We start from the raw sequence: 27,042 nt of genomic DNA on the forward strand, positions 1-27,042 counted from the left end.
ATCATTCTTGTCTATTATGATACTCAGATATGAAAATTTAGCAGAGGTTCAGTTCTGTCGCTCAGTCGTGTTCAACTCTCTGCGACCCCATGAACCGCAGCACGCCAGGCCTCCCTGTCCATCACCAACTCCCAGAGTCCACCCAAACCCATGTCCATTGAGTCGGTGATGCCATCCAACCATCTCATCCTCTGTCATCCCCTTCTCCTCCTGCCTTCAATCTTTCCCAGCATCAGGATCTTTTCAAATGAGTCAGTTCTTCGCATCAGGTGGCCAAAGTATTGGAGTTTCAGTTTCAACATCAGTCCTTCTGATGAATATTCAGGATATTGACTGGTTTGATCTCCTTGCAGACCAAGGGACTCTTAAGAGTCTTCTCCAACACCACAGTTCAAAAGCATCAATTCTTCAGTGCTCAGCTTTCTTTATGGTCCAACTCTCACATCCATACATGACTACTGGAAAAACCAAAGCTCTGACTAGACAGACCATTGTTGGCAAAGTAATGTCTCTGCTTTTTAATATACTGTCTAGGTTTGTCATAGCTTTTCTTCCAAGGATCAAGCCTTTTCTAATTTCATGGCTGCAGTCACCCTCTGCAGTGATTTTGGAGCCCCAAAAAGTAAAGTCTCTTTCTGTTTTAATGGTTTTCCCTATCTATTTACCATGAAGTGATGGGACTGGATGCCATGATTATAGTTTTTCGAATGTTGAGTTTTAAGTCAACTTTTTTCACTGTCCTCTTTGATCAAGAGGCTCTTGAGTTCTTCACTTTCTGCCAAAAGCGTGGTGCCATCTGCGTGTCTGAGATTATAGATGTTCTCCTGGCAATCTTGATTCCAGCTTGTGCTTCATCCAGCCTGGCATTTAGCAAGATATACTCTGCATACATGTTAAATACTCTGCATATAGGTAAAATAAGCAGGGTGATAATATACAGCCTTGATGTGCTCCTTTCCCGATTTGGAACCAGTCTGTTTCCCTGTCCAGTTCCACTGTTGCTTGTTGACCTGCAAACAGATTTCTCAGGAGGCAGGTCAGGTGGTCTGGTATTCCCATCTCTTTCAGAATTTTCCACAATTTGTTGTGATACACACAGTCAAAGGCTTTGGCATCGTCAATCAAGCAGAAATAGATGTTTTTCTGGAACTCTCTTGGTTTTTCGCTGATCCAGCAGATGTTGGCAATTTGATCTCTGGTTCCTCGGCCTTTTCTAAATCCAGCTTGAACATCTGGAAGTTCTCAGTTCACGTATTATTGAAGCCTGGCTTGGAGAATTTTGAGCATTACTTTGCTAGTGTGTGAGATGAGTGCATTGCCTTTCTTAGGAATTAGAATGAAAACTGACCTTTGCCAGTCCACTGCTGGCCAGTGGCCAGTCCACTGTGGCCACTGCTAAGTTTTCCAAATTTGCTGGCATGTTGAGTGCAGCACCTTAACAGCATCATCTTTTAGGATTTGAAATAGCTCAACTGGAATTCCATCACCTCCGCTAGCTTTGTTCCTAGCGATGCTTTCTAAGGCCCACTTGACTTCACATTCCAAGATGTCTGGCTCTAGGTGAATGATCACACCATCATGGTTATCTGGGTCATGAAGATCTTTTTTGTATAGTTCTTCTGTGTATTCTTGCCACCTCTTCTTAGTATCTTCTGCTTCTGTTAGGTCCCTACCATTTCTGTCCTTTATTTTGCCCATCTTTGCATGAAATGTTCCCTTGGTAGCTCTAATTTCTTGAAGAGATCTCTGGTCTTTCCTCTTCTGTTGTTTTCCTCTATTTCTTTGTATTGATCACTGAGGAAGGCTTTCTTATCTCTCCTTGCTGTTCTTTGGAACTGTGCATTCAAATGGGTATATCTTTCCTTTTCTCATTTTGCTTTTTGCTTGTCTTGTTTTCTCGGCTATTTGTAAGGCCTCCTTAGACAACCATTTTGCCTTTTTGCATTTCTTTTTCTTGCGGACGGTCTTGATCACTACATCCTGTACAATGTCATGAGCCTCTGTCCATAGTTCTTCAGGCACTCTATCAGATCTAATCCTTTGAATCTATTTCTCACTTCCACTGTATAATCGCTAAGGGATTTGATTTAGGTCATACCTGAATGGTCTGGTGGTTTTCCCTACTTTCTTCAATATAAGTCTGAATTTGGCAATAAGGAGTTCATGATCTGAGCCATAGCCAGCTCCATGTCTTGTTTTTGCTGCCAGTGTAGAGCTTCTCCATCTTTGGCTGCAAAGAATACAATCAATCTGATTTCGGTATTGACCATCTGGTGATGTCCACGTGTAGAGTCTTCTCTTGTGTTGTTGGAAGAGGGTGTTTGCTATGACCATTACGTTCTCTTGGCAAAACTCTATGTTAGCCTTTGCTCTGCTTCATTTTGTACTCCAAGGCCTTGACTTCCTACTTTTGCATTCCAGTCCCCCAAAATGAAGAGGACATCTTTTTGGGTGTTAGTTCTAGAAAGTCTTGTAGGTCTTCATAGAACTGTTCAACTTCTGCTTCTTTAGCATTACTGTTTGGGGCATAGACTTGGATTACTGCGATACTGAATGATTTGCCTTGGAAATGAACAGAGATTGTTCTGTTGTTTCTGAAATTGCACTCAAGAACTGCATTTTGGACTCTTTTGTTGACTAGGAGGGCTACTCCATTTCTTCTAAGGGATTCTTGCCCACAGTAGTAGATATAATGGTCATCTGAGTTAAATTCACCCATTCCAGTCTTTTGGTTCACTGGTTCCTAAAATGTTGATGTTCACTCTTGCCATCTCCCGTTTGACTACTTCAAATTAGCACATGATCAGAGTGTTACTATTACTCATATAAGCCATGATTTCTGAGATGTTGTTAAGAAGTGACTTGTCAGCCTGACCCCTCATCCATTAGAGGAGTCACTTTTGCTCTGCTTCTCTCCCCCTTGACTCCTCTCATTTTGAGGAGTTAACACACTGCCCTTTTGTATGTTCACACTATTGGGGACACCAGGCCAGCAAAGAACTTCAAAAATAGTACCCCTGCTCTTCAATGTCCTTTTAAAAAAGAAATAAGGAGGTATGTCCACCAGGTCCCCTTTTTCTAGGTCAGGGGTCTGATTAGAGAAAAAAACACTATTGCTCTTTTCCTCCTGCTTGCCACCCAACCCTCACCTCCCATCCTGGAAAAAACAAAAAAACTTCAAAAGTTTAGAAGTTTAGATTGGAAAAATGACAGGAAATTTTAGTCTTTCCATCTTAGTGAGGATCATAGCTTTAATGTGCACATGAATAACCTGGGGCCTTTACTGAAATGCAAAAAAATTCAGTATATCTAAGTTGGGCCCATGATTCTGCATTTTTTATAAGCTTCCGAGAGATTCTGATGCTGCTGGTCCCTGAACCATTCTTTGAGTTGTGAGTAAATATATGTATACTAAGTGATGACATTAATAAAGACTTCCTGAGTATGTGGAAAGGCAGCCCTTTAGTGATGGGGAGGTTGAGGTGCAAAAGAATTTATGTAACTTGAAAGCAAAAGAAAATAAATGTACCACATCTTCTCTATTCATTTATCTGTTGATGGACATCTCAGTTGTTTCCATGTCCTGGCTATTGTAAATTGTGCTGCAATGCATATTGGGGTACATGTAAAAAATTTTGTTTAAAGGTTAATATCTTGCCAATAAATTACTTCCAAAGGGAACAATTAAAAAGCAGCCTGAAAGCCTGTGCTTATGAAAGCAAAACTAAGCTTTACCATATTTTATCCTCTTGGTGTTTTTTACTGCCCATCTCCTTTAAAGGACTATATATATAAATTGGGCTGGAGGAACAAGCCAGACAGCTGAGGCCAATAGAAATAACTGAAAAGCCCAGAAGCTCCAAGAATATATTATTTTGCTTCCAATATATACGTAAATGTAGAAATGAATGTTACAGAAGTTTTCATGGGCTTCACTATTTTTATAAGATGGCTTTTATGACTTACTCCCCTTTCAAAAACATTTACAATTAAAAGTACAATGTAAGTAGACTAAATGCAGTGTGGTATCCTGGGAAAGAAAAAGATGAAATCCAAATAATCTGGAGTTCAGTCAGTATTTAATAGTAATACACCAGTGTTGAGTTCTTGGTTTTGACAAATGTTCCATAATGGTATAAGATGCTAACATTAGAGAAAAGCAGTAAAAGGTGCTTGGCTCACCTTTGTTTCCTTTGTAACTTTTCTGAAAACCTAAAATTACTCTAAAATAAGCTGATTTTTATTTACGTATGTAAAGAATTTGGAAGAAAATATCTATTCTTTTTTTCTAATGTATTCCCCTCCTCAAGAGTTACAGAGGCTGTTTTAAAATTTAGACACTCTCTACTTCTATGCACCTGGGGTGAGGGGCCAAAGGGCTTTCTTGTTTTTAAGCACTATACTTAAAATACACATACTAATCTAATGAATAAATATGACATAAATAATAGTCAATAGGTATTAAATACCAGGAAATCCCAATAACTATGTTGCATATACAGAGTTATATGCATGAGTTATATGAAACCAAGTTTCAAATACATTATTTCTGGATGCAGTATAGTTCTTACAGTTTTCTTAGTAGTTTTAAACTTATAACACCCAACTTTAAAAAAATTAACGTTCTTTGGATTTGAGAGGAATCAAAAGGTAATCTTAATGAATGAGAGGAGGACATAAGGTATAGACATCCCTGTGTAGGATTGAATAAGCACATAACCACTGGAACTCATTTCCATGTAGGAAAATAAGAGGGGACAGATTTTGATCTGACCACCTTTCTTTCCTATTCATCTTCCTGTATTTGTTGTCATCAGTTGCTAAATTGTGCCTGACTCTTTGTGACCTCATGAATTACAGCACACCAGGCTCCTCTAGTGTGCTGCAATAAAAAGGGAAGGACTAGAGATCTCTTCAAGAAAATTAGAGATACCAAGGGAACATTTCATGCAAAGATGGGCTCAATAAAGGACAGAAATGGTATGGACCTAACAGAAACAGAAGATATTAAGAAGAGGTGGCAAGAATACACAGAAGAACTGTACAAAAAAGATCTTCACGACCCAGATAATGACGATGGTGTGCTCACTCACCTAGAGCCAGACATCCTGGAATGTAAAGTCAAGAGGGCCTTAGGAAGCATCACTAGGAGCAAAGCTAGTGGAGGTGATGGAATTCCAGTTGAGCTATTTCAAATCCTGAAAGATGATGCTGTGAAAGTGCTACACTCAATATGCCAGCAAATTTGGAAAACTCAGCAGTGGCCACGGCAATGGAAAAGGTCAGTTTTCATTCCAATCCCTAAGAAAGGCAAAGCCAAAGAATGCTCAAACTACTGCACAATTTCACTCATCTCACACACTAGCAAAGTAATGCTCAAAATTCTGCAAGCCGGGCTTCAATAATACATGAACCGTGAACTTCCAGATGTTTAAGCTGGTTTTAGAAAAGGCAGAGGAACCAGAGATCAAATTGCCAACATCCGCTGGATCATCGAAAAACCAAGAGAGTTCCAGAAAAACATCTATTTCTGCTTTATTGACTATATCAAAGGCTTTGACTTTGTGGATCACAATAAACTATGGAAAATTGTGAAATAGATGGGAATACCAGATCACCTGACCTGCTTCTTGAGAAATCTGTATGCAGGTCAGGAAGCAACAGCTAGAACTGGACATGGAACTGGTTCCAGATCAGGAAAGGAGTACATATAGGCTGTATGTATATTGTCACTGTGCTTATTTAACTTATGTGCAGAGTACATAATGAGAAATGCTAGGCTGGATAAAGCACAAGCCAGGAGAAATATCAATAACCTCAGATATGCAGATGACACCACCCTTATGGCAGAAAGCAAAGAAGAACTAAAGACCTCTTGATGAAAGTGAAAGAGGAGAGTGAAAAAGTTGGCTTAAAGCTCAACATTCAGAAAACTAGGATCATGGCATCCAGTCCCATCACTTCATGGCAAATAGATGGAGAAACAGTGTAAACAGTGACAGACTTTATTTTGGCGGGCTCCAAAATCACTGCAGATGGTGACTGCAGCCATGAAATTAAAAGACACTTACTCCTTGGAAGGAAAGTTATGACCAACCTAGATAGCATATTAAAAAGCAGAGACATTACTTTGTCCACAGAGGTCTGTCTAGTCAAGGCTATGGTTTTTCTAGTAGTTATGTATGGATGTGAGAGTTGGACTATAAAGAAAGCTGAGCACCGAAGAATTGATGCTTTTGAACTGTGGTGTTGGAAAAGAATCTTGAGAGTCCCTTGGATTGCAAGGAGATCCATCCAGTCCATCCTAAAGGAGATCAGTCCTGAATGTTCATTGGAAGGACTGATGTTGAAGCTGAAATTCCAATACTTTGGCCACCTGATGTGAAGAGCTGACTCATTTGAAAAGACCCTGATGCTGGGAAAGATTGAGGGCAGGAGGAGAAGGGGACGACAGAGGATGGGATGGTCGGATGGCATAACTGCCTCAATGGAGATGAGTTTGAGTAAACTCTGGGAGTTGATAATGGACAGGGAGGCCTAGAGTGCTGCAGTCCATGGGGTCGCAAAGAGCCGGACACAACTGAGCTGAACTGAGGTGCCTCTGTCCTCTGCTATCTCCCAGAGCTTGCTCAAAGTCACATCCATTGCCAGGTTCCCATGCAGTATTGTTCTTTACATCATTGGACTACTTTCACCACCAGGCACATCCACAGCTGAGCACTGTTTCCCCTTTGGCCTAGCACCTTCATTCTTTGTGGAGCTATGAGTAAAATTGCCCTCTGCTCTTCCCCAGTAGCATATTGGATACCTTCCAGCCTGGGGGAAGGGGGGACTCATCTTCTAGTGTCATATCTTTTTGCCTTTTCATAACTGTTCATGGGATTCTCAAGGCAAGAATAGTAGAGTGGGTTGCCATTTCCTCCAGTGAACCACAATAAAAGTTGTTTTCTGTTAATAACTTTTTCTTTTTAAAAAACTTAACAGAAATATGGCCAGCCTATTCAAATAAGGTACATGGAACATGAAGAAAGACCAAAAGCTTTAAACGACTTGGGAAAAAAGATCCAACTTGTCATGAAAGTGATAGAAGCATACAGAAACAAGGTATTAAAACTCATAAAGTAAATTGGTGATAATGGGAACATGTGTGGTACGCAGAGAGAATGGGGTAAATCTTAAAAGTTCTCAACTACAGAGCTATAGCAGTTGTTGCTACCAAAGTGCAGTTATGTGGTTTTAATCTTTTAGAATTCCCTGAATTAATCCAGTGAACAAATTCATTGTTTTCTTCTTAGGGATTTCATTATTGATACAGTGAAAAAGAGGTTTTGTTGAACCTTTTTTTACTGGCATCTTTGAAACTGGACTCTGCTAGCATTCATTTTGTCCCTTGGTGCCTTTCTTTTGGTTGCTCTTGGTCTTCCAGTCTTTTGCTTATCTGTAACTCCCATGTCCTTTATTCTTTTATATCTGTGCCCAGATCCATCTTAGTACCCTTAGCCTTTCCACTGTTTTTTAGCCTCAGATATTTAGTTACATAAGTTACCTGCATTTGAATGTAACAGTAAGATTTGACAAAATCTGATTTTTTTTTTCCTCTAAAGGAGAGGTTAGCAAACTTTTTCTTTAAACGACCAAATAACATTTTAGGCTCTGCAGGCCTAGTATGTAAGTTCAACTTGGCTGTCATAGAGCAAGAGCAAATACACAGTGTGTAAACGAATGGGCATGGTAGTATTCCAAAAAAAGTTTATTAAACTCAGCAGGTTTAATTTTCCCTGCAGGACAAGTTTTCTGTGTGTATGCTCACTCATGTGACTCTCTGTGACCCTGGACTGTAGACAGCCAGGCCCTTCTGTCCATGGGATTTCCCCAGCAAGAATACTGGAGCAGGTTGCCATTTCCTCCTCCAGGGGATCTTCCTGACCCAGGGATTGAACCCGTCTCCTGCATCTTCTACACTGCAGGCAGATTCTTTACCACTGAGTCACCAGGGAGCCCCCAAGTTTGCCAATTCCAATTTTAAATATTCACTGTAATTCCCCCAGATTTCATCACTGATGTTAAAACTGCATCAGTGGGCTGGAGAGACCAGCACCAAAGATTTAGGGCGGGCATTATCACAGTTTACATTTATCGAGCACGTACTAAATTTTGAGCACTTTGCATGGATTATCTCAGTTCTGACAAGACTGTTATTTTATAGGAAAATAGCAGTGCTTAAGCAACTTAAGAAGTAGTGATGTAGTCAGGATAAAATCTAAGCAGCCTAAAGTCAACATACAAACCCTTAACAACTATACTGTTTTTCACTACACAGTGTGGGAAAGGTGGTTATTTATTTTACCAATAAAATATCTGTACATTTTTTAAGATAGAGTGCAGTCCAACAAACCTAAAGGAATAATCCAGGTACCAATTGTGAATGTGCCTGCCAACGTCAGTGTCCATACAGGTACAAACAGAATATAAGGATAATGGAAAAGAAAGAAGGAACAAGCAGACAAATAGAAACACCAAGAATATTTCAAATCTGGTATTGGAGGGTCTATTTATTATTATTACAACCTAGTGTTCGGCATGCTGTCAAAAAGCTTCCTGAAGATGCAGGTTTAAACTATTATTCAGAGCAAGGCAAGACTTCACTTGTGCTCAAGAATTTTGAGTTTATTATGTTCCATGCTCCTTCAAGGTGCTGGAACTACAGCATCAAACAAAACATTGGACTTATTTCTAATATGCTTGTGGGAAAAGATAGACAATAATGGGTTACTGAAGTCAGATGGTGATAAGAGCTGTGGGAAAAGGAAGGGACTGCCAGAGGTGGAGATTGTCAGAAAGGCAGACTAATTAAGATGACATCATTTGAGGGGAGAATTAAAGGAGGTGAGGGAGGGTTCAAGATGTATGATAATTATAAGAAAAATGTTTTTTAAAAAGTAGGGCAGGGGGGTAGGAAGCAATTGCAAAATCTCAGGGAAAGTGTAGGAGTAACAGCAAGGAAGCCAAGGGGACTCAAAACAGTAGGGGTGGGGTTATTAGTTCCCAGATCATGCAGTGCCCAGGGGCCATTATAAAAGCTTTGTTTTTACCCTGAGATAGGAGTCCATTGGAGGCTTCTGAGCATAGGAGCAGCATGATTTAAGACTACAGAAGCAGAGACTAGTTAAATCATTAGAATAGTACAGGCAAGAAGTGACGGAACCCTAAGCCTGGATAGTGGAAGGGGAAGTGGGTGGATTTCTGCTGCATATATTTTGAAGGCAGAGCTGATAATTTTTATGTAGATAAAACAGAAAGAGGAGTCAAAATAACTCTTAAGGATTTTTGGCCTGAAAGGATAGTTTTTAATTACCGAGATGAGCAAAACTTTTAAGAGTAGGTAGGGAGGTAATCGTGAATTTGAAACACAGGTATGTTGTTTCAAACTTTACAAATAAGAATTCAAGTAGGAAGCTGGATGGAGTTGAGAGTTCAGGGAAGATGTTCAGGCTAGAGATTTTTTAAAAGCATGTAGACAGACAGGTGAGTGGGGAGGAGATCCTCTTTCTGTATGTTGCACTGTCACTTGTTTCTGGTCTTGAGACCACCAGTATAAATCATGACTTCTTAGATTGTCTTCTACATGTGACAGCTGCAGGTGTCTTTTTCAGACAATTTTACTTTTTATGTCTCCTTATCAACTTAATCAGAGTCTGCGGTAGAGTCGGAATTTTCTGTGTAGCTTGCTTGTGCCTACTTACCTTATTTCATTTTACTCCTTGACAGATTTAATTCCATGCAGCTTCTTTCTTGGCTAAAAACTACTTTTCAGTTTTAATATTCTCCACAAGTCATTCCTTTCCAAACCTGACTTCTTCAGAAGGCCTTTCCTCTTAAAAAGCATACTGATTTTTCTTTCTCCCAATTTCTTCAGTTCTATGTAATTTGTAAATAGCTTCTTCACAAGTATGCATGTGATATACACTTAAGAGTCTAAATCTTTTAAGCAGAAATTATCAATAAATTGGTGCTTCCGGAAAAACCTCTCTTTTCCACCCCCCCCCAATAGGATGAAAGATACGATCATTTGGATCCTGCTGAAATTGAAAAGGTTGAAAAATATATCAGTGAAGCCATGAGTTGGCTGAACAGTAAGATGAACGCACAGAACAAACTAAGTCTCACTCAAGATCCTGTGGTGAAAGTTTCAGAAATAGTTGCAAAGTCGAAGGTAAGAAACTATAAACTTCTGTTTTTAATGGCTTCAGTCACTAAAATTTTTTAACGGGAGCCATACTCTGAGAAGTAATCAACTTACAGAATAACAGAGAGAAATAGGAATTTGAGGCTAATCTTTAATTTGGGGGGGAAAAAAGATTCTAGGTGGATCATGTTTCTTGATTTAATTAGTCTTACACACAAAACAGCTTTTAGATTTTAAGTGTAAAATAAAGCAATAAAATAAAACAATGCGACAACTATAGATTATGTCTGATTTTTCTAGGCTTGATAACACTTTTGAATCTCCATTCTAAAACCGCAGTATATGCTTGTTTTTGACATAGTTTGAAATGTATAAAATTTCATGGTAAAATCTTACTTCCGAGATAAAGTTTCCATTTTAAAAACTGTTACTACTGAAAATGTCAAAAGTTATAGAAAACACCATGAGAAACATGGGGATAAACTTTACAATAAAGATCAGCATCTAAGTAGAAAAATAAGACACTGGGAAAACAGCTGACAAAGAAACACATGTCTAATAAACATAAAAGATACTCATCTTCGTTACTAACAAATGCAAATCTCTCTTCTCTGATTGGTTGGTTGTTCACATTCACAGTCTTTGCCTTAACTGCCAGGGTGTGAAGAAATGGGTGCCTTTCCCTGAGCAATTTGGTTACATTTGTTACTGCTTCTTTCTGGAACATCATTTCAGAATATGTATAGAAATTTAAAATGAGTTTACCTTTAATGCAGAAATAACAATTCTAGGAATTCATCTTAATTTGACTGTTGCATGAGTATATAAACCCCTGCTTATGATAGAAAAAAACTGGCAGCAACCTAAATACCTACCAATAAGAAATTAGATAAACTGATGCATATACAACACATTATAATAGTTAAACACAGTATTTAAGATAATAGAGATAAATGTATTTTTTTGCAGATTTAATTTTGGCTGCATTGGATCTTTGTTGCTATGCATGGGCTTTTCTCTAGTTGGGGTGAGCAGGGGCAACTCTTCTTAGGCTTCTCATTGCAATGGCTTCTCTTGATGCAGAGCACAGGCTTCAGTAGTTGTAGTGTACGGGCTTAGCTGTTGTGGCTTGTGGGCTCTAGAACACAGGCTCAGTACTCTTGGTACACAGGCTTAGATGCTTCGCAGCTGTGGGATCCTCCCAGACCAGGGATCGAATCTGACATGTCCCCTGCATTGGCAAATGGATTCTTAGCTATTAGACCATCAGGGATGCCCAGTAAATCTGTTGAGATATAGAGATTTATACATGATGCATGAAAAAGGATTACAGAATCTAAAGTTATCTGACTATAAATTAGCATCTTCATTAAGACTTGTATGTTTGGATATATGTGTTCATGGACATATATCTAGAAGAATGTTCACCAAAAGGCTAATAATGTTAAGCTAGAGGAGATGGTAGCTTAGTGGGTAAAGAATGTGCCTGCAGTGCAGGAGACCAGGGTTCGATTGCTAGGTTGGGAAAATCCCCTGGAGAAGGAAAAGTTAAACCATTCCATTGCCTGAAAAATCCCATGGACAGAGGAGCCTAGCAGGCTACAGTCCATGGGGTAGCAAGAGTCAGACACAGTTTAGCAACTACACCACTACCACCAGAGGAGGTGGAATATCAGGTGATTTTTTTTAAAATCTGGTTCAGTATGCTCATAGGTATTTGATTCATTTTAAAAACAAAAACAGGTTTGGGGTTTTTTTAATTGAAGTATATTTGATTGACAGGATTATAAGTTGTATACACAGTGATTCAATATTTTTACAGATTTTACTTCATTTATTCTAAAATATTGGCTATATTCCATTATACCATATATCCTTGTAGCTTATTTCTTTTATACATATTAGTTTGTATCTCTTAATCCTATACCCTTATCTTGCCCCTCACTTAACCTCTCCCCACTGGTAACCTCTAGTTTATTCTTTGTATCTGTGAGTCATTTTTTCTGTTGCTGTTAGATTACACATGTAAGTAATAAGATATAGTATTTGTCTCTGTAAGCATAATACCCTCTAGTAACATCAATGTTGCTGCAGACAGCAAATTTTCATTCTTCATTCTTTTTATTCCATTGTATACACATGCTGCATCTTTGTCTGCTCATCTGTTCATGGACACTTAGGTTGCTTCCACATGTTGGCTATTGTAAATAATGCTGCTAGAACACTGGTGTGCATGTATGTTTTCAAATTAGTATTTTCATTTATTTCTGGATACTGAGGAGTAGAATTGCTGGATCGATCATATAGTAATTCAACTTTTAGCTTTTTTAGGAACCTCCATACTGTTTTCTATAATGGCTATACCAATTTACATTTCCACCAGAAATGTACGTAGAGTTCCCTTTTCTCCATATCCTTACCAAAATATTATGTTCTTTTTGATGACAGTCATTCTGACAGGTATGAGACATATCATTGTGATTTTGACTTGCATTTTTCTGATGATTAGTGATCACGTTGAGCAACTTTTGTGCCAAACTGGTATTTTTTTTTTTCCAATAATAAAGCAGTAAGAGTATTTTCCTTTTTGAGAAAGTTTTACAAAGAATCTATTATAATTTACTCCTAATCAGGTGAGAGGCAGAGTGTGACAAGAATAGTTTGCCACTAAAACATTCCCCCAGGATGTTACCTCCTATTTTTCCATCCCACCCAATTTCTGTGACACTGGTCTTGAAAGAATTTAAAGTGTTTCAGTAGCATTATTGAAATGGTCTTATATTTCTGTGCAGAAAAACCAAGGATATAGAAAATAATATCTTTGAAATTATTATTAAGTTGAATTTACTTCCATGGCTTACTTTTCCTTTGACAAAAAAAGCTACTGTTTTCCAAAAGTAAAGTTAGTGTATACATTTATCTAATTCCATTTATTAAAATAGTTTTCAGGTAATTTTGAGAAATTTTAACTTATGAAATAGGTGCTATGTGACATAATTCTCATAACAGAGCTTTAGGCATAATTTAAAGGAATCAATTAAAAACTATTCCTAGGGAATTCCCTGGCATTCCAGTGGTTAGAACTATGCTCTCACTGCCAAGGACCCGAGTTGGAGGGGTTCTGAATGCCATGTGTCATGGCCAAAATAAATAAATATATAAAGATTATTCCTGCCAAAATAAATTATGAGGAAGAAATTTAGTAACAACTAAATACAGAATGTATTATTATATTAAAGACTGAATAGTTTCCTAAACCACTGACACACACTAGCCAAGAAGGTAAATAATTCATTAAGGTATTTTAAGAATTAGTTGGTTATCAGGCTGAGTTAACAGCTATTCAGCAATGTGGAATTATGTGGAAATTTAGAAAGTATATGTGGACTTCAGAAAGTTAGTGGTAACTTGTTACATAATATTTTTAATATAATAAATTTTCTTCATGTCTTTAGGAACTGGATAATTTCTGTAACCCCATCATTTATAAGCCCAAACCGAAAGTAGAGGTTGCTGAAGACAAGGCAAAAGATAATAGTGAGCACAACGGACCAATGGATGGACAGAGTGGGACTGAAACCAAACCAGATTCAACAAAAGACAACTCACAGCATACTAAATCTGCTGCAGAGATGGAAGTGGACTAAGTCTTAACTTTACCTTCACGTAATTCAAATAGTGCAAGTAACCACAGAGTCCATTCTTCTTCTTTTACATCTGGTACACACAACAGATGTTTAGTTGCTCTTAACCACTTTCTGTCATTTGTTTTTTGGAGTAGTTTTGAAAAGTGTTTTATATTGAGTGCACCTATGTTCATTTCCATTGCTGCTTATGTGAAGCTTTAGCTGAATATAGATAAACAAGTCAGTTTAAGCTTTCCTAATCTATTTTATGTCAAACATGCAAGACTGATAAGTAGTTGGCAACAATCTACCTTATTTAAAGCTTCTACTTGGATAAACCTCAGCTCCTTTATTCAGGAAAGGATACTGTATTGCACTATTGTTGCAGAAGCATAGATTTAATTGCATCATTGTTTTTAAAAACATTGAAACTGATATGGTTTACAGCCACCAGGCACTGACCTTTTGTAGTTACTGTGTTGTTAGAATTTAAACATTAAAACAAATAGGTTCCTTGACAAACTATTCCATCTCAGTTGTGTGCCATGAGGACTCCAAAACTTTATTATCATATAAATGAACTAAAACACACACTGAAGGGGAAAGTGCACAATTTTATGTTAAGGTGACACCAGCAGTTTGCTTCTTTTCATTAGTCATGTGGATTGATGTTTCTCAGAGTAATTCAGTGTCTTTTGCACTTGAAACTTCTGATCTACTTGTCCTGAAGACCAGCTGCTGCTAAAGTAATGCTAGCCTAAAAACGATGAAGCATTTTTTATGAAAATACCTTCATGTTAAGGGGGAAATGCTGTTGACTTACTCAGACGTGCATCTGTGATGTTGATAGCCTTTGTCTTAAATAGTTTTTGTTTTCTTAGTTCATTTTGTTGACGTGTTAACACAAGGTAGGGAGACACGGCAGAGTGTACTGCATTATATACATTTATCAGTGACTCACTGTTAACATACAAACACTGTAAGCGGTAATACTTGAAAGAAGCACTTATACCACATAAGTCTTAGGAAATAATGCTTGTAATAAACTGTTACATATCAACAGGCAAAATACAGAGTGTTACATAGTGTGATATGATACGATGTGATTAAATTATAGTTCTTGCTGTCATATGACCTGTTCAGACCTTGGCTCCAGTTTTGGGGCTTCATATACAAGTTATATGGGAGGAGGGACTGTGAAACTAAGACACTTTAAGAATTTAGTCCGAGCTTCATCACCAGACTTGTTCACACTGTTCAGTTCTGTCCAAAAGCTTGAAACTTTCAGTATGGGAGGCAGACTATTCAACCTACAAAGAAAAGAAACAGAGAATGCATGGGCACTTGTATTCTTAATGCCAATCAACTAGACTGACCTATGTTAAAATTTTGAGAAGCTCAGTTTTCCCCAAAACTACATCTTTATATTAAGAACTAATATTGACTTTCCTTAAGTAGTAAAAATTGAGAGCTCAATATCTTTAGGGATAGTCACTACTCAAAACTAGTTCTCTAAGAGAGATTTTGTTTCTACAATGTAGTCTGCACTGAAAGGAGAGTATAGACCAGTGCATTTTGCAGGGATTTTTATTCATCCTTTCAGAGGAAGGATTTTGCATTAAGAAAATCATATAGACCCAATGTATTTTTTGTCTTCAAACTAATGAAATAATCATATCCATTAACAATGATGAAACATTTGTTAAGCATGTATTGTTACTTTTCATTTCTATGTTGGTATATATAGGTTCATTTCAGTAACAGCATCAGAGTTATGAAAGGGAATAAAGTACATGGAAGGAGTTTATTGCTTTCTCTTAAGGAAATCTCCACCCACTTTGTTAGGAGCTGTACCTCTAAAAGTAATTGGGAATATGTAAGAACAACCCTTTCTGCAGCTGAACTGTCTAGTACATCCTGACATTTTCAGTTCCTTACTAGCTTATATAGTTCTCTGTTTTAATCAGAATTATATTCCAGTTCCTGTAGTTATGTACCACTTCATTTTATAAGTTAAATATATCCAAAAATAATGTGTGTACTTTTCTTACCCATTTATTTAACTTAAATGATTTTCAAATGCCCTTAACCTTATAATTAGTAGTTTATAAATAAATTAGAAAATGTTCTACTTAATCTAGTTTTGGGTAGATGGTATGGGCTCAGTTTAATTTTAATCTATATGAAGTATGAAGTGCTAGACAATTAAAGATCTTTTTTTAAAAAAAATACATAGCAAAATAGGGTATTTTCCTATAGTAATATGCAGATAAGAACTAAATATGTAGGAAATATCTAGGATAATTAATAGAATAATACACTTAACTCTATGGAAAAATGTAAGTTACCTGGTTTCAGAAATCAACTCCTAATAACCAATCATAGTGATTTTAAAAACAAAAGCTGTTAAATAATATAATGAAAGTTTGCAATGTTTTAATTCCTTAGCTATGTACAGAATACTTAAGTTTTAAAATAACTACAAATAGCATACCAAAGAATTAGGCTATTGGAATAACAGATCATCTCAATTTTAAAAAGGTAAAAATTAAACTTAAGAAATACAGATTTCTTAGACTTCGGGGGGGTCAGTTTTTGGTATATTTATGATTATATTTCCTAGCTAGAAGTCTTTAAAGTGAATTTGGAAAATCAATTATCAATATCATAAAGTGATAGTGTGAAAATATTTTATCCAAATTAGCACATCTTCAACTGTTTTGAAAAATTATGTTTAAGATCAACTAACCCAAAATAGATTTAACAACCATCCCTCCATTTTCATAAATTTGAACTGTAATACTAAGCCTATACACATTACCCTTAGGATTTTGTTTTATTTTTAACAGCTGGTGTTGGTAGTCCACAACAATTAAAGCCTTGTTATTAATTTTACATATCATAGATTTACAAGTGATAGAAAAATTTAACTTCATCTTTCTCAACTTTTAGAGATTTACAACAAAAAAATTCAATTCTAAAGGAAATGTTATTTTGTGGTTAGACTTCCAAGTTTTAAGTGGCATTTGTTTTGTGGTATTTGATTCTGTAAAACTTAATGAGACGTATATCAAATTGTATTGATTTATCAGTATTTAAAATCTGATGACATTGATTAAAGTCAGCCACTGATGACTTTTCCAATGACACAGGTGTGGGAAATGCTTGTTAATTTGATTCTAATGTTTTACTATCCTCTTCACTATAGTATGTTTTACAACTATCATTTATCAAACTAAATGTTTAATCTTAGTCAATTTCAGAAGATTCAGACTTTTTGATCAAAAAACAAAATAAGCTTTAAAATTACCTTTTGTTTTGTCAAGGTTTGATTTAAAGTATAATCTTAAAATAATTTCCAGGAAGCACATAATCTTTTCTTTTGATAAAGAAGTTAAGATTTAGTGCAGATCAAAACCAACCAAATCTTTAACGTTTGAAAACAAACAAAAGCTTTATTTTACTTTCACATCTCTTAATATAAAGTAAACTAAAATTAACAGTCTTCCATATACTCATGTTTCCTAAACAAACAACTCTGGGTTTATAACATAACCAGATGTCTAAGTTTTTTTTCCCCTTGCTAAATTCAAGGGTAGTTGTTTCATACAGTAACAGGGCACCTGAAATTTCTGGAATATTAATAACTGCTTAGAAGGAAAAAAAAAAAAAAACCACTAAATATCTATGCCAGTGGTCAGCAGGTGGTAATGGCTTTTTCACCGTCCAGATCTCTAGGATCTGGTCACCGTCCAGGCCTCTAGCATATTGTTAGAGTAAGCATTAAGAGGAAAAAGCACATGTTAAAAGTACATCATTAAATCACGTGGAGCTTTCAGGTCAAAGAAAGAAAACTAATAATCACGAGCATTTGATTTAGTCTGTCACGCAGGTCAAAATGTATATCGACAAAAACATTAATGGCATGATCTTTGCGATCTCTAATTTACTATCATGTCGTAGGTCACAGGATGAGTATTAGGGAAGTGTATTGATTACTATAAAGAGATTCGTGAACTTCAACATGTTTTACACACTTTAGTTGTCTTACAGTATATAAACTATAAGTAGAAATTACCTTAGTCCTTCCTATTGTTTTACTTATCCTCTCCTTCAGTCTATTACATAATCATTTTATTTCAATTATATTTTGCTTTTTTATTTTGGATTATTTGTCTTTTATTTCATGTATTTTAAAAAAGTTTTCCTATTACTTTGCTTGATAACTGATTTTATTAGCTATCTTTTTACTTTAAAACCAAATCTTACTGTTAAGAATTTTTTGACTCTGAAATTCATACTTAAAAAGCCATGTTGTAAATTTCCATATGTAATACCTCTAAAATTTAATATTGGCTATATAGGTTTTTCATATTCTGGCCTTGAATACTTTTAAGTAGTTCTGGACCAAAAGAAGTCAATTTTGTGAGTACTGTGTATGATAAGTAACCAGCGTCCTTCATTTTTAATCCAAGTATCAATGTAACAAAAGGGTCAAAATTCAAAATAGTTGTTAAAGATTAGACACCTTCCATTTTTTGCTGCTTTCTGATTACATACATGTGTTGTGCATCTTCCTTGGGTTTTTTTAGAATTTAATTTTTTGCCTCCATGAACTTGAGTTAACATGCTCTTGAAATCATATGGACCCACACAGAATGTAGATGTAAAAATGTAATTAGAAATGGAGATCTAAGTAAAGGAAGCTTTAAAGCGTTGTGGTTTTTTTCCCTGAAATAATACTTTTATGGCTTAGTATCTTGAAAGGAGACTCACAGTAAAAGAGAAAAAAAAAAAATTGTACTTGGCTGGATGAAGCCACTGTTGTTTAATACAGAAGCAATTTTTTAATGAAGCTACTGAATTGTTTAGTACTAATATGGTATCCACATTATTTTTCTTTTCTCCAACCATTATTAAAATAATTTATATACATAGTGACTCCGACTCCAATCATTAGTATAAAATACCTCCTGGCAGTTCAGTTCCTACTAGCTGACAATTGTTTTTTTTTTAAAGAAAACTACTACATTTGATTTCTTATTTCCCAGCTTGTGGTCAGCACAAACAGTGACCAATGCAATGCTGAAAATCCTAACAAACTGGGTTTTGCACATACCAGACCTTTAGCTTCAATGAGCAAACATGAGACTGGCTTATGATGTTAAGTTGGTAACATTCTTATGTGTAACTCCTATATAGGTGGTGTACAATTTTTGCTTACAAAGCATAGCCATAAAATGTTTACATATGCAGAATCAGAGTATATAAAATGGCATCATATCAGTGAACAAATAACCAACAAAATGCATTTATCAGTTGCTATTTGTTCACTAATAGTAAGTGCACACTATCAAGACATAGTGTAAATATAAGTACATACCTACTTACTTTTGAACCATGAGTTTTGCACACCGGAGGCTTAATGTTCACATATTGAACTTCAGTGACTTGATGGTGGTTTGGGGACAGGTTTTCAGAGCCATTTATATATATACATTTGCTTGGCAATGAGGGCTGAGTAAATTGGCAAACTTTTTAAACCTTCCAATGATGTTTATTCTGAAAACTACAACAGTAGTTTTTTGAATATTGGAAGTGTTGTCACAGAATAAGTCTGTATTGGAAAAGAAAATCTAGGAAAAAATAAACTAGAAAGATTTTCATTACACAAAGAGGAGCTCCCTGCCCGAGTTTCTCTTAACCTTTTTCTGAGAATTGCTATTCCGGATGAAAATATATCAAATAGCATGCTGGGGTTTCCTGGTCTACATTACAGCATTTGATGCTTAATCTTCTGGTGCTTGAACCAACTTGTGAGAATACAAAGGATAATAAATCCGCAATCCACAGAAAATATTTATACCTCTACAACTTTCCATTATAAGTGCAAATAAAGGCTGAACAACTGGCAGTTTATACCTGTTCATCTTACCCTGATTTTCAGGAGGACTGGAGAGGATTTTGCTTTTTTAACCCACAATCCCTAGTGATGAACAGAAGAGTTGATAACCTTCCAGAGGTGAAGAAGGAATGTCTGTTGACTGTAATTCCTAATACTTTATCCTCAATCCCTCTCTCCCTCCTAAAGAAACAAAGATAGATTCAAGATGATTCCTGCCAAAAGGCAATTTGAAGCCAGTTGTATCAAGCAACATTTGATCTCCTGTTAAACCTCCCTGAAAAGGATTTGTGTACTGGTTTTAGACATAAAAAGATTCAGGTTAAAGTAAGAGTAAATAAAAGGGGCTTCCCTGGTGGCTAAGTTGTGAAGAATCTGCTTGCCAATGAAGGAGACACAGGTTAGATCCCTGGTCCAAGAAGATCCCACATGCTGCAGAGCAGCTAAGCCTGTGCTCTCACCCCGGAGCGGCAACTACTGAGCCTGCGCGCCCCCAGAGCCCACGCTCCGCGACGAGACGTCACTGCAACGAGAAGCGTGTGCACCGCAACTAGAGGACAGCCCCCACCCAGAGAAAAACCCATGCAGCAGCAAAGACCCAGCATGGCCAAAAATAAACAGAAAATAAAAGAGTAAATAAAGAATTGTAGTAAAGAAAATTAACCCTGTTGTAGGCATAGAGAACAAAGAGAAATTATAAAATAGAAATCCAAATATCAGTAACTATGGGAATGCAAGTACCATAAACTTAGCAGTTTAAGAACTATATGTAGTATTTACAAGGATACTTCTTAAACATAATGATATAATGTGCTTAGTCACTCAGTGTCGACTCTCTGGACCACATGGATCCTTCTGTCCATGGAAAACTCCAGGCAAGAATACTGGAGGGGGTAGCCATTCCATTCTGCAGGGGATTTTCCTGACCCAGGGATCAAACCCAGATCTTCTGTATTGCAGGCAGATTCTTTACCATCTAAGCCACCAGGGAAGCCCCGATACTACCTCATGACCCAGCAATCCCACAACTGGGCATATACTTTGAGAAAACCATAATTCAGGAAGAGACACGTTCCCCAGTATTCTTTACTGCAGCACTGCTTACAGTAGTCAGGAGATGGAATCAAGCTAAATGTCCACCGACAGATGAATGGATAGAGATGTGGCACATATATGTGGTGGAATAGTATTCAGCCACAAAAAGGAACAAAACCGTGCCATTAGCAGAGACGTGGCTGGACCTTACAGAGTGAAGTAAGTCAGAGAAAAACAAACACTGTATATTAACGCATGTATGTAGAATCTAGTAAAACAGTACTGATGAACTTATCTGCAGGGCAGGAATAGACACAGAGAACAGACTTGCGGACACAGACGGGAAGGAGAGGGTGGGACAGATTTGGAGCTGCTCTGACATATATTCACTACCATGGGCAAACAGCTAGCTAGTGGGAAACTGCTGTATACAGCAGAGGAAGCTCAGCTCAGTGCTGCGGGAATGACCTAGGAGGAGGACGGGATGCAAGGTGAGGTGGGAGGGAGGCTCAAAAAGGAGGGGATACGTGTAAACATAAACTAACACAAACATAATTGCTGTAAAGCAATTATATTTCCATTTTTTTAAAAATATAAAAGAAACCTAAAAAGAACCAAACACCCCCAATGGGTACCACTTCATCTACTCAGAACAGCTGTCAGCAGGTTCTGCTGTGTGTCTGAGGGAACTCAACAGGGGCCCTGAATCAACCCAGAGGGGTTTGAGGGGGAGGGAGGTCCAACAGGGAGGAATACATGCACCTACGGCTGATTCATGTTGAGGTTTGATAGAAGAAATTCTTAAAAGCAATTATCCTTCAACTAAAAATTTTTTACAAAGTGTTGGTGAGGATGTGGAGAAAAAGGACTCTTGTGCATTGTTGGGAACACAAATTGGTGCAACTACCATGGGAAACAGTATGGAGTTTCCTTAAAAAAATTAAAAAACGGCACTACCAATTCCATTTCAGGGTATTTATCCAAATAAAACAAAAACATTAAGTCAGAAATATACATGCACCCCTCTCAGTGCTAAACCTGAAGCTCCAATACTCTGGCCACCTGATGCGAAGAGCTGTCTCACTGCAAAAAACCTGATGCTGGGAGAGGTTGAAGGCAGGAGGAGAAGCGGATGACAGAGGATGAGATGGTTGGAAGGCATCACTGACTCAATGGACATGGGTTTGAGCAAACTCCAGGAGATGGTGAAGGACAGGGAAGTCTGGTGAGCTGCAGTCCATGGGGTCGCAAAGAGATGGACATGGATGAGCAACTGAACAACAACATCGTTCATTGCAGTACTGTTTAAAAATAGTCAAGATAATGGAAACAACCTAAGTGCCTGATGGGTAATTAAAGAAGATGTGGTATTTTGCATATATAATATTATTCAGCCATAAAAAAGAAAAAAAAATCTTACACAAATTTATAACATGTGGACTCAGAGGGCATTATACTAAGTAAAGCAAGGCAGTAAGTCAGAGAAAACCACCACATTCTATGTAGAATATAATTTATATATGTATAAATATATAGTTTAAATAGGTTTAATAAAAATTTTAAAAAGAAAAAAAGAATAGGTATGGAGGGGACAGTGGGTCCCTCCTGTGGAGCTAACACTGGAAAGTGCCTGAAAGGAAGGCATCCTGCACTTTGGACCATGGAAGGTCCGTCAGAGCCCCCATTCCTGGGGTCATCAGTTTTGTGTTGCAAACAGCTAGCTAAGCCCCAAGAATATTCAAAAGCCCCATTCACAATCCTCTAGAGAAAAACAAGCGGGTGAGGGTAACCAAAAATAAAGGCCTTAGGCTTCCAGTAGCCAATGTGACAAGTTCTTATATGAAAATACCAGGCTTCTGGTATGTCCACAGTATATAAAATTGTAAGTTTAATTCATATGTGGCTATCTTGAGTAATAATTTTGATACACTGGGAGTTAAAAGTATAAGTTGCAGTACATACAATCCCATTTCTTCAAGTAACAGGAAATATTTGTACAAAAGTAGGAAGGTAAGGAAGGGACCCTTTCAAAGTTAACATTGATTACCTACGAGGGGATAACAAATATTTTCAAAATAATAGTGTATTACATACAAATTCAAATGAAATTTGGGAAAACAACCTAGTGTTGGAGAAGTCTGAAAACCTTGCAGACAAGGAAGGTGTACTTCTTTCTATGTCTTGAATTAAAAAGGGAGTCTGTCTTTAAGTGGCTAGGGAATGTCCCCAGGCTAGGAATCTTCCTGTAAAAGAAGACATCAACCCGTCAACCACCCCAAGTCAGGTATTTTTAAATTGAAAAAGTGCAGTTGACATTCAGTGGTTTCCCAAATGTGATCTGTGAAGAATTAAGAGTCAGGGATGGCTTTGGGAAAGGACAGTTATGAACCTGACAGGATAACTTTTGGGAACTCACTACCACTGCTTTGCTTTTTGGGATTTTCATTAAACTTTTAGTATTCAGCAGCAACAAAAACAAAAGAAGTTGAAAATTTCTGATACCAGTGAAATAGACTTTGGAGTTAAACAAAAAATTTACTTAATCTCCCTTAGTCTTAGTTTCTTCGTGTGTGTAAAGCAGATAAACCCCTACCTGCTAGGACTGTTGTGATGAAAAGATGAAATGATGCAGTTAAGCACTTACTACTTAATAGTGTTGCTCAGTTATAACCTACTCCTTGCAACCCCATGGACTGTAGCCCACCAGGCTCCTCTATTCATGGCATTTCCCAGGCAAGAATGGGAGATAGCTTGCCACTTCCTTTTCCAGGGTATTTTCCCGACCCAGGAGTCTAACCCAGATCTCCTACATTGCAGGCAGATTCTTTACTGGCTGAGCCACCGAGAAAGCCCTGGCACTTAATGATTGCTTGAAAGAAAAAAAGTGTCACGTAACTTAGAGCAAATAGTGAGCTTGGAACACTTTACACTATACCACTGTCTTCAACTTTCCCTGTCACCTTCAGGTAAACTGTCAGCAAAATGAGCATCTATTCACCCTGGGGCCTACCCTTTTGTTTGAAAAAGTCATCACATTTTGCAAGGTCAAGAACCTAAATTTTTACTAGCCTGGAGAGAAAGAAGGGTGATAGACACCTTTATAACTTATGTTTAGTAAGCATCACAGTGAAGACCACTTCTTGCATCCTAGACCAGGAAAAGAATGTGAGGCCTTTACTAACTAGTATGATCCAGGTACTCTCTCTTGATCAAAATGGGATAATAAATACACAGAAAGGCAATCTGACACACTGGTTCAGCATCTAAACTCTGAAGCTAGACGCCCAGGATTCAAGTCTTGCCTTGGCCACTTACTAATTATGTGACCTGGATAAAGTTACTCGACCTCTCTATGCCTACTACAGAAGGGAGTAAAGCCCCACCCATCACCAGAAAGACAGATTAAAGATTAGCTGAGCACGACCTTGCCCACCAGAGCAAGACCCAATTTTCCCTACAGCCACCCTCTCCCATCAGGAAGCTTCCACAAGCCTCTTATCCTCAGCCATCAGAGGGCAGAAAGAATGAAAACCACAATCACAGAAAACTAACCAAAATGATCATATGGATCATGGACTTGTGAAACTCAATGAAACTATGAGCCATGCCATGTAGGGCCACTCAAGACCGAGGGAGCATGGTGGAGAGTTCTGAAAAATGTGGTCCACTGGAGAAGGGACCAGCAAACCACTTCAGTTTTCTTGCCTTGAGAACGTCATGAACAGTATGAAAAGGCAAAGAGATATGAGACTGAAAGACGAACCCCCCCAGGTCGGTAGGTGTTCAACATCCTGCTGGAGAAGAGCAGAGAAATCGTTTCAGAAAGAATGACCAGGCTGAGCCAAACTGGAAACGATGCCCGGCTGTGCGTGTGTCTGGTGGTGAAAGTCAAGTTCAACGCCGTAAGAACACTTGCACAGGAACCCGGAACATTAGGTCGATGAATCACAGTAAATTGGAAGTGGTCAAAAAGGAGATGCAAGAGAGAACATTGACATTTTAGGAATCAGTGAACTAAAATGGAAGGGAATGGGCAAATTTAATTTAGATGACCATCATACATACTACTGTGGGCAAGAATCCGTTAGAAGAAATGGAGCAGCCCTCACAGTCAACAAAAGAGTTCAAAATGCAGTACATGGGTGCAATCTCAAAAATGACACAATCATCTCTGTTTGTTTCCAAGGCAAACCATTCAGTATCACAGTAATCCAAGTCTATGCCCCAACCACTAATGCCAAAAAAATGAAGTTGAACAGTTCTATGAAAACCTACAAGACCTCCTAGAACTAACACCAAAAAAAGATGCCCTTTTCATCACAGGGGACTAGAATGCAAGAAAGTCAAGACACACTGGAGTAACAGGCAAGTTTGGCCTTGGAATACAAAATGAAGCGGGGCAAAGACTGACAGTTTTGCCAAGAGAACACACTGGTCATAGCAAACACCCTCTTTCAACAACCAAGAGACAACTCTACACATGGACATCACCAGATGGTGATGTCACCAAAACCAGATTGATTATATTCCTTGCACCCAAAGACGGAGAAGCTCAATACAGTCAGCAAAAACACAACCGGGAACTGACTGTGGCTCAGATCATCAGTTCCGTATTGCAAAATTCAGGAACAAATTGAAAAAAGTAGGGAAAACCACTAGGCCATTCAGATATGACCTAAATCAAATCCCTTATGATTATACAGTGCAAGTGACAAATAGATTCAAGGAACTACATCTGATAGACTGCTTGAAGAACTATGGACAGAAGTTTGTAACATTCTACAGGAGGCAGTGACCAAAGCCATCCCCAAGAAAAAGAAATGCAAAAAGACAAAATGGTTGTCTGAGGAGGCCTTACAAATAGCTGAGAAAAGAAGAGAGGCTAAAGGCAGGAGAAAAGGAAAGATATACCCATTTGAATGCAGAATAGCAAGGGGAGAGATAAGAATAGCAAGAATAGCAAGGAGAGAGGTAAGAAAACCTTCTTAAGTGAACAATGCAAAGAAACAGGGAAACAACAGAATGGGAAAGACTGGAGATCACTTCAAGAAGATTAGAGATACCAAAGGAACATCTGATGCAAAGACGGGCTCCATAAAGGACAGAGATGGTATGGACCTAACAGAAGCAGAAGGGATTATTAAGAAGAGGTGGCAAGAATACACAGAAGAACTATACAAAAAAGATCTTAATGACCAGGATAACCACAATGGTGTGATCACTCACCTACAGACATCTGGAGTGTGAAGGTAAGTGGACCTTACAAAGCATTACTATGAACAAAGCTAGCGGAAGTGATGGAATAATAACTGAGCTATTTCAAATCCTAAAAGATGATGCCGTTAAAGTGCTGCACTCAATATGCCAGCAAATTTGGAAAAATGAGCAGCAGCCACTGGACTGGAAAAGGTCAGTCCCAGTGAAGGGCAATGCCAAAATACGTGAAAGCTACGGCACAACTGTACTAATCTGACATGCTAGCAAGGTAATGCTCAAAATCTTTCAAGCTAGGGTTCAACAACACAATAACTGAGAAATTCCAGAATTACAAGCTGGGTTTAAAAAAGGCAAAGGAAGGAGAGATCAAAATACCAACATCCATTGGATCACAAGAAAAATAAGGAAATTCCAGAAAAAAACATGTTTCATTGACTACACTAATGCATTTGACTGTGGGGATCACAACAAACTGTGGAAAATTCATAAAGAAATGGGATTATCAGACCACCTACCTGCCTCCTGAGAAATTTATATGAGGGTTAAGAAGCAACAGAACTAGACATGGACCGATGGACTGGTGCAAAACTGAGACAGGAGGACGTCAAGGCTGTGTACTGTCACCCTGCTTGTTTAACTTACATGCAGAGCACACCATGCGAAACGCTGGGCTGGATGAAGCACAAGCTGGAATCAAGACTGCCAAGAGAAGTATCAATAACTTCAGATACGCAGATGACGCCACCCTTATGGCAGAAAGCAAAGAGGAACTAAAAGGCCTCTTGATGAAAGTGAAAGAGGAGGGTGAAAAAGTTGGCTTAAAGCTCAACATTCAGAAAACAAAGATCATTGCATCTGGTCCCATCACTTCATGGTAAATAGATGGAGACACATCTGAATGACTCAGCAAAGCACTTAGAATATAATAGGAGCTATATAAAGGTGCTATGTAACAGTTAGCACATATGCTACATACTCCACACACCTAAGCATATATGTAACTAATCAACGATAGCATTTTCTCCCAGCTCTCTGTATCCTTGTCAACAAAGACACTCCTTGTAGTTGTTAATTGA

General features: G+C 37.8%; 2 protein-coding genes across 16 annotated transcripts in view; one reads left to right on the forward strand and one right to left on the reverse strand.

Annotated features, from left to right (window-relative positions):
• The window catches only part of HSPA4L (heat shock protein family A (Hsp70) member 4 like), a 53,700-nt gene extending 39,249 nt beyond the window's left edge, over positions 1-14,451 (forward strand). The window contains exons 18-20 of the mRNA XM_061142319.1: positions 6,985-7,104; positions 10,052-10,213; positions 13,642-14,451. Of these exons, the coding sequence (XP_060998302.1) occupies positions 6,985-7,104; positions 10,052-10,213; positions 13,642-13,833 (474 nt within the window). The 3' untranslated portion in view covers positions 13,834-14,451. The remainder of the gene's footprint in view (positions 1-6,984; positions 7,105-10,051; positions 10,214-13,641) is intronic.
• Positions 14,452-14,832: 381 nt separating this feature from the next.
• MFSD8 (major facilitator superfamily domain containing 8) overlaps positions 14,833-27,042 on the reverse strand; it is an 85,204-nt gene continuing 72,994 nt past the window's right edge. For all 15 annotated transcript variants that reach the window (XR_009692877.1, XR_009692876.1, XR_009692875.1 and 12 more), the window contains one exon: positions 14,833-15,122. The gene's annotated coding sequence lies outside the window, so the exon portion shown is untranslated. The remainder of the gene's footprint in view (positions 15,123-27,042) is intronic.

Source organism: Dama dama, chromosome 5 (assembly GCF_033118175.1).
Source record: "Dama dama isolate Ldn47 chromosome 5, ASM3311817v1, whole genome shotgun sequence".
NCBI lineage: Eukaryota > Metazoa > Chordata > Mammalia > Artiodactyla > Cervidae > Dama > Dama dama.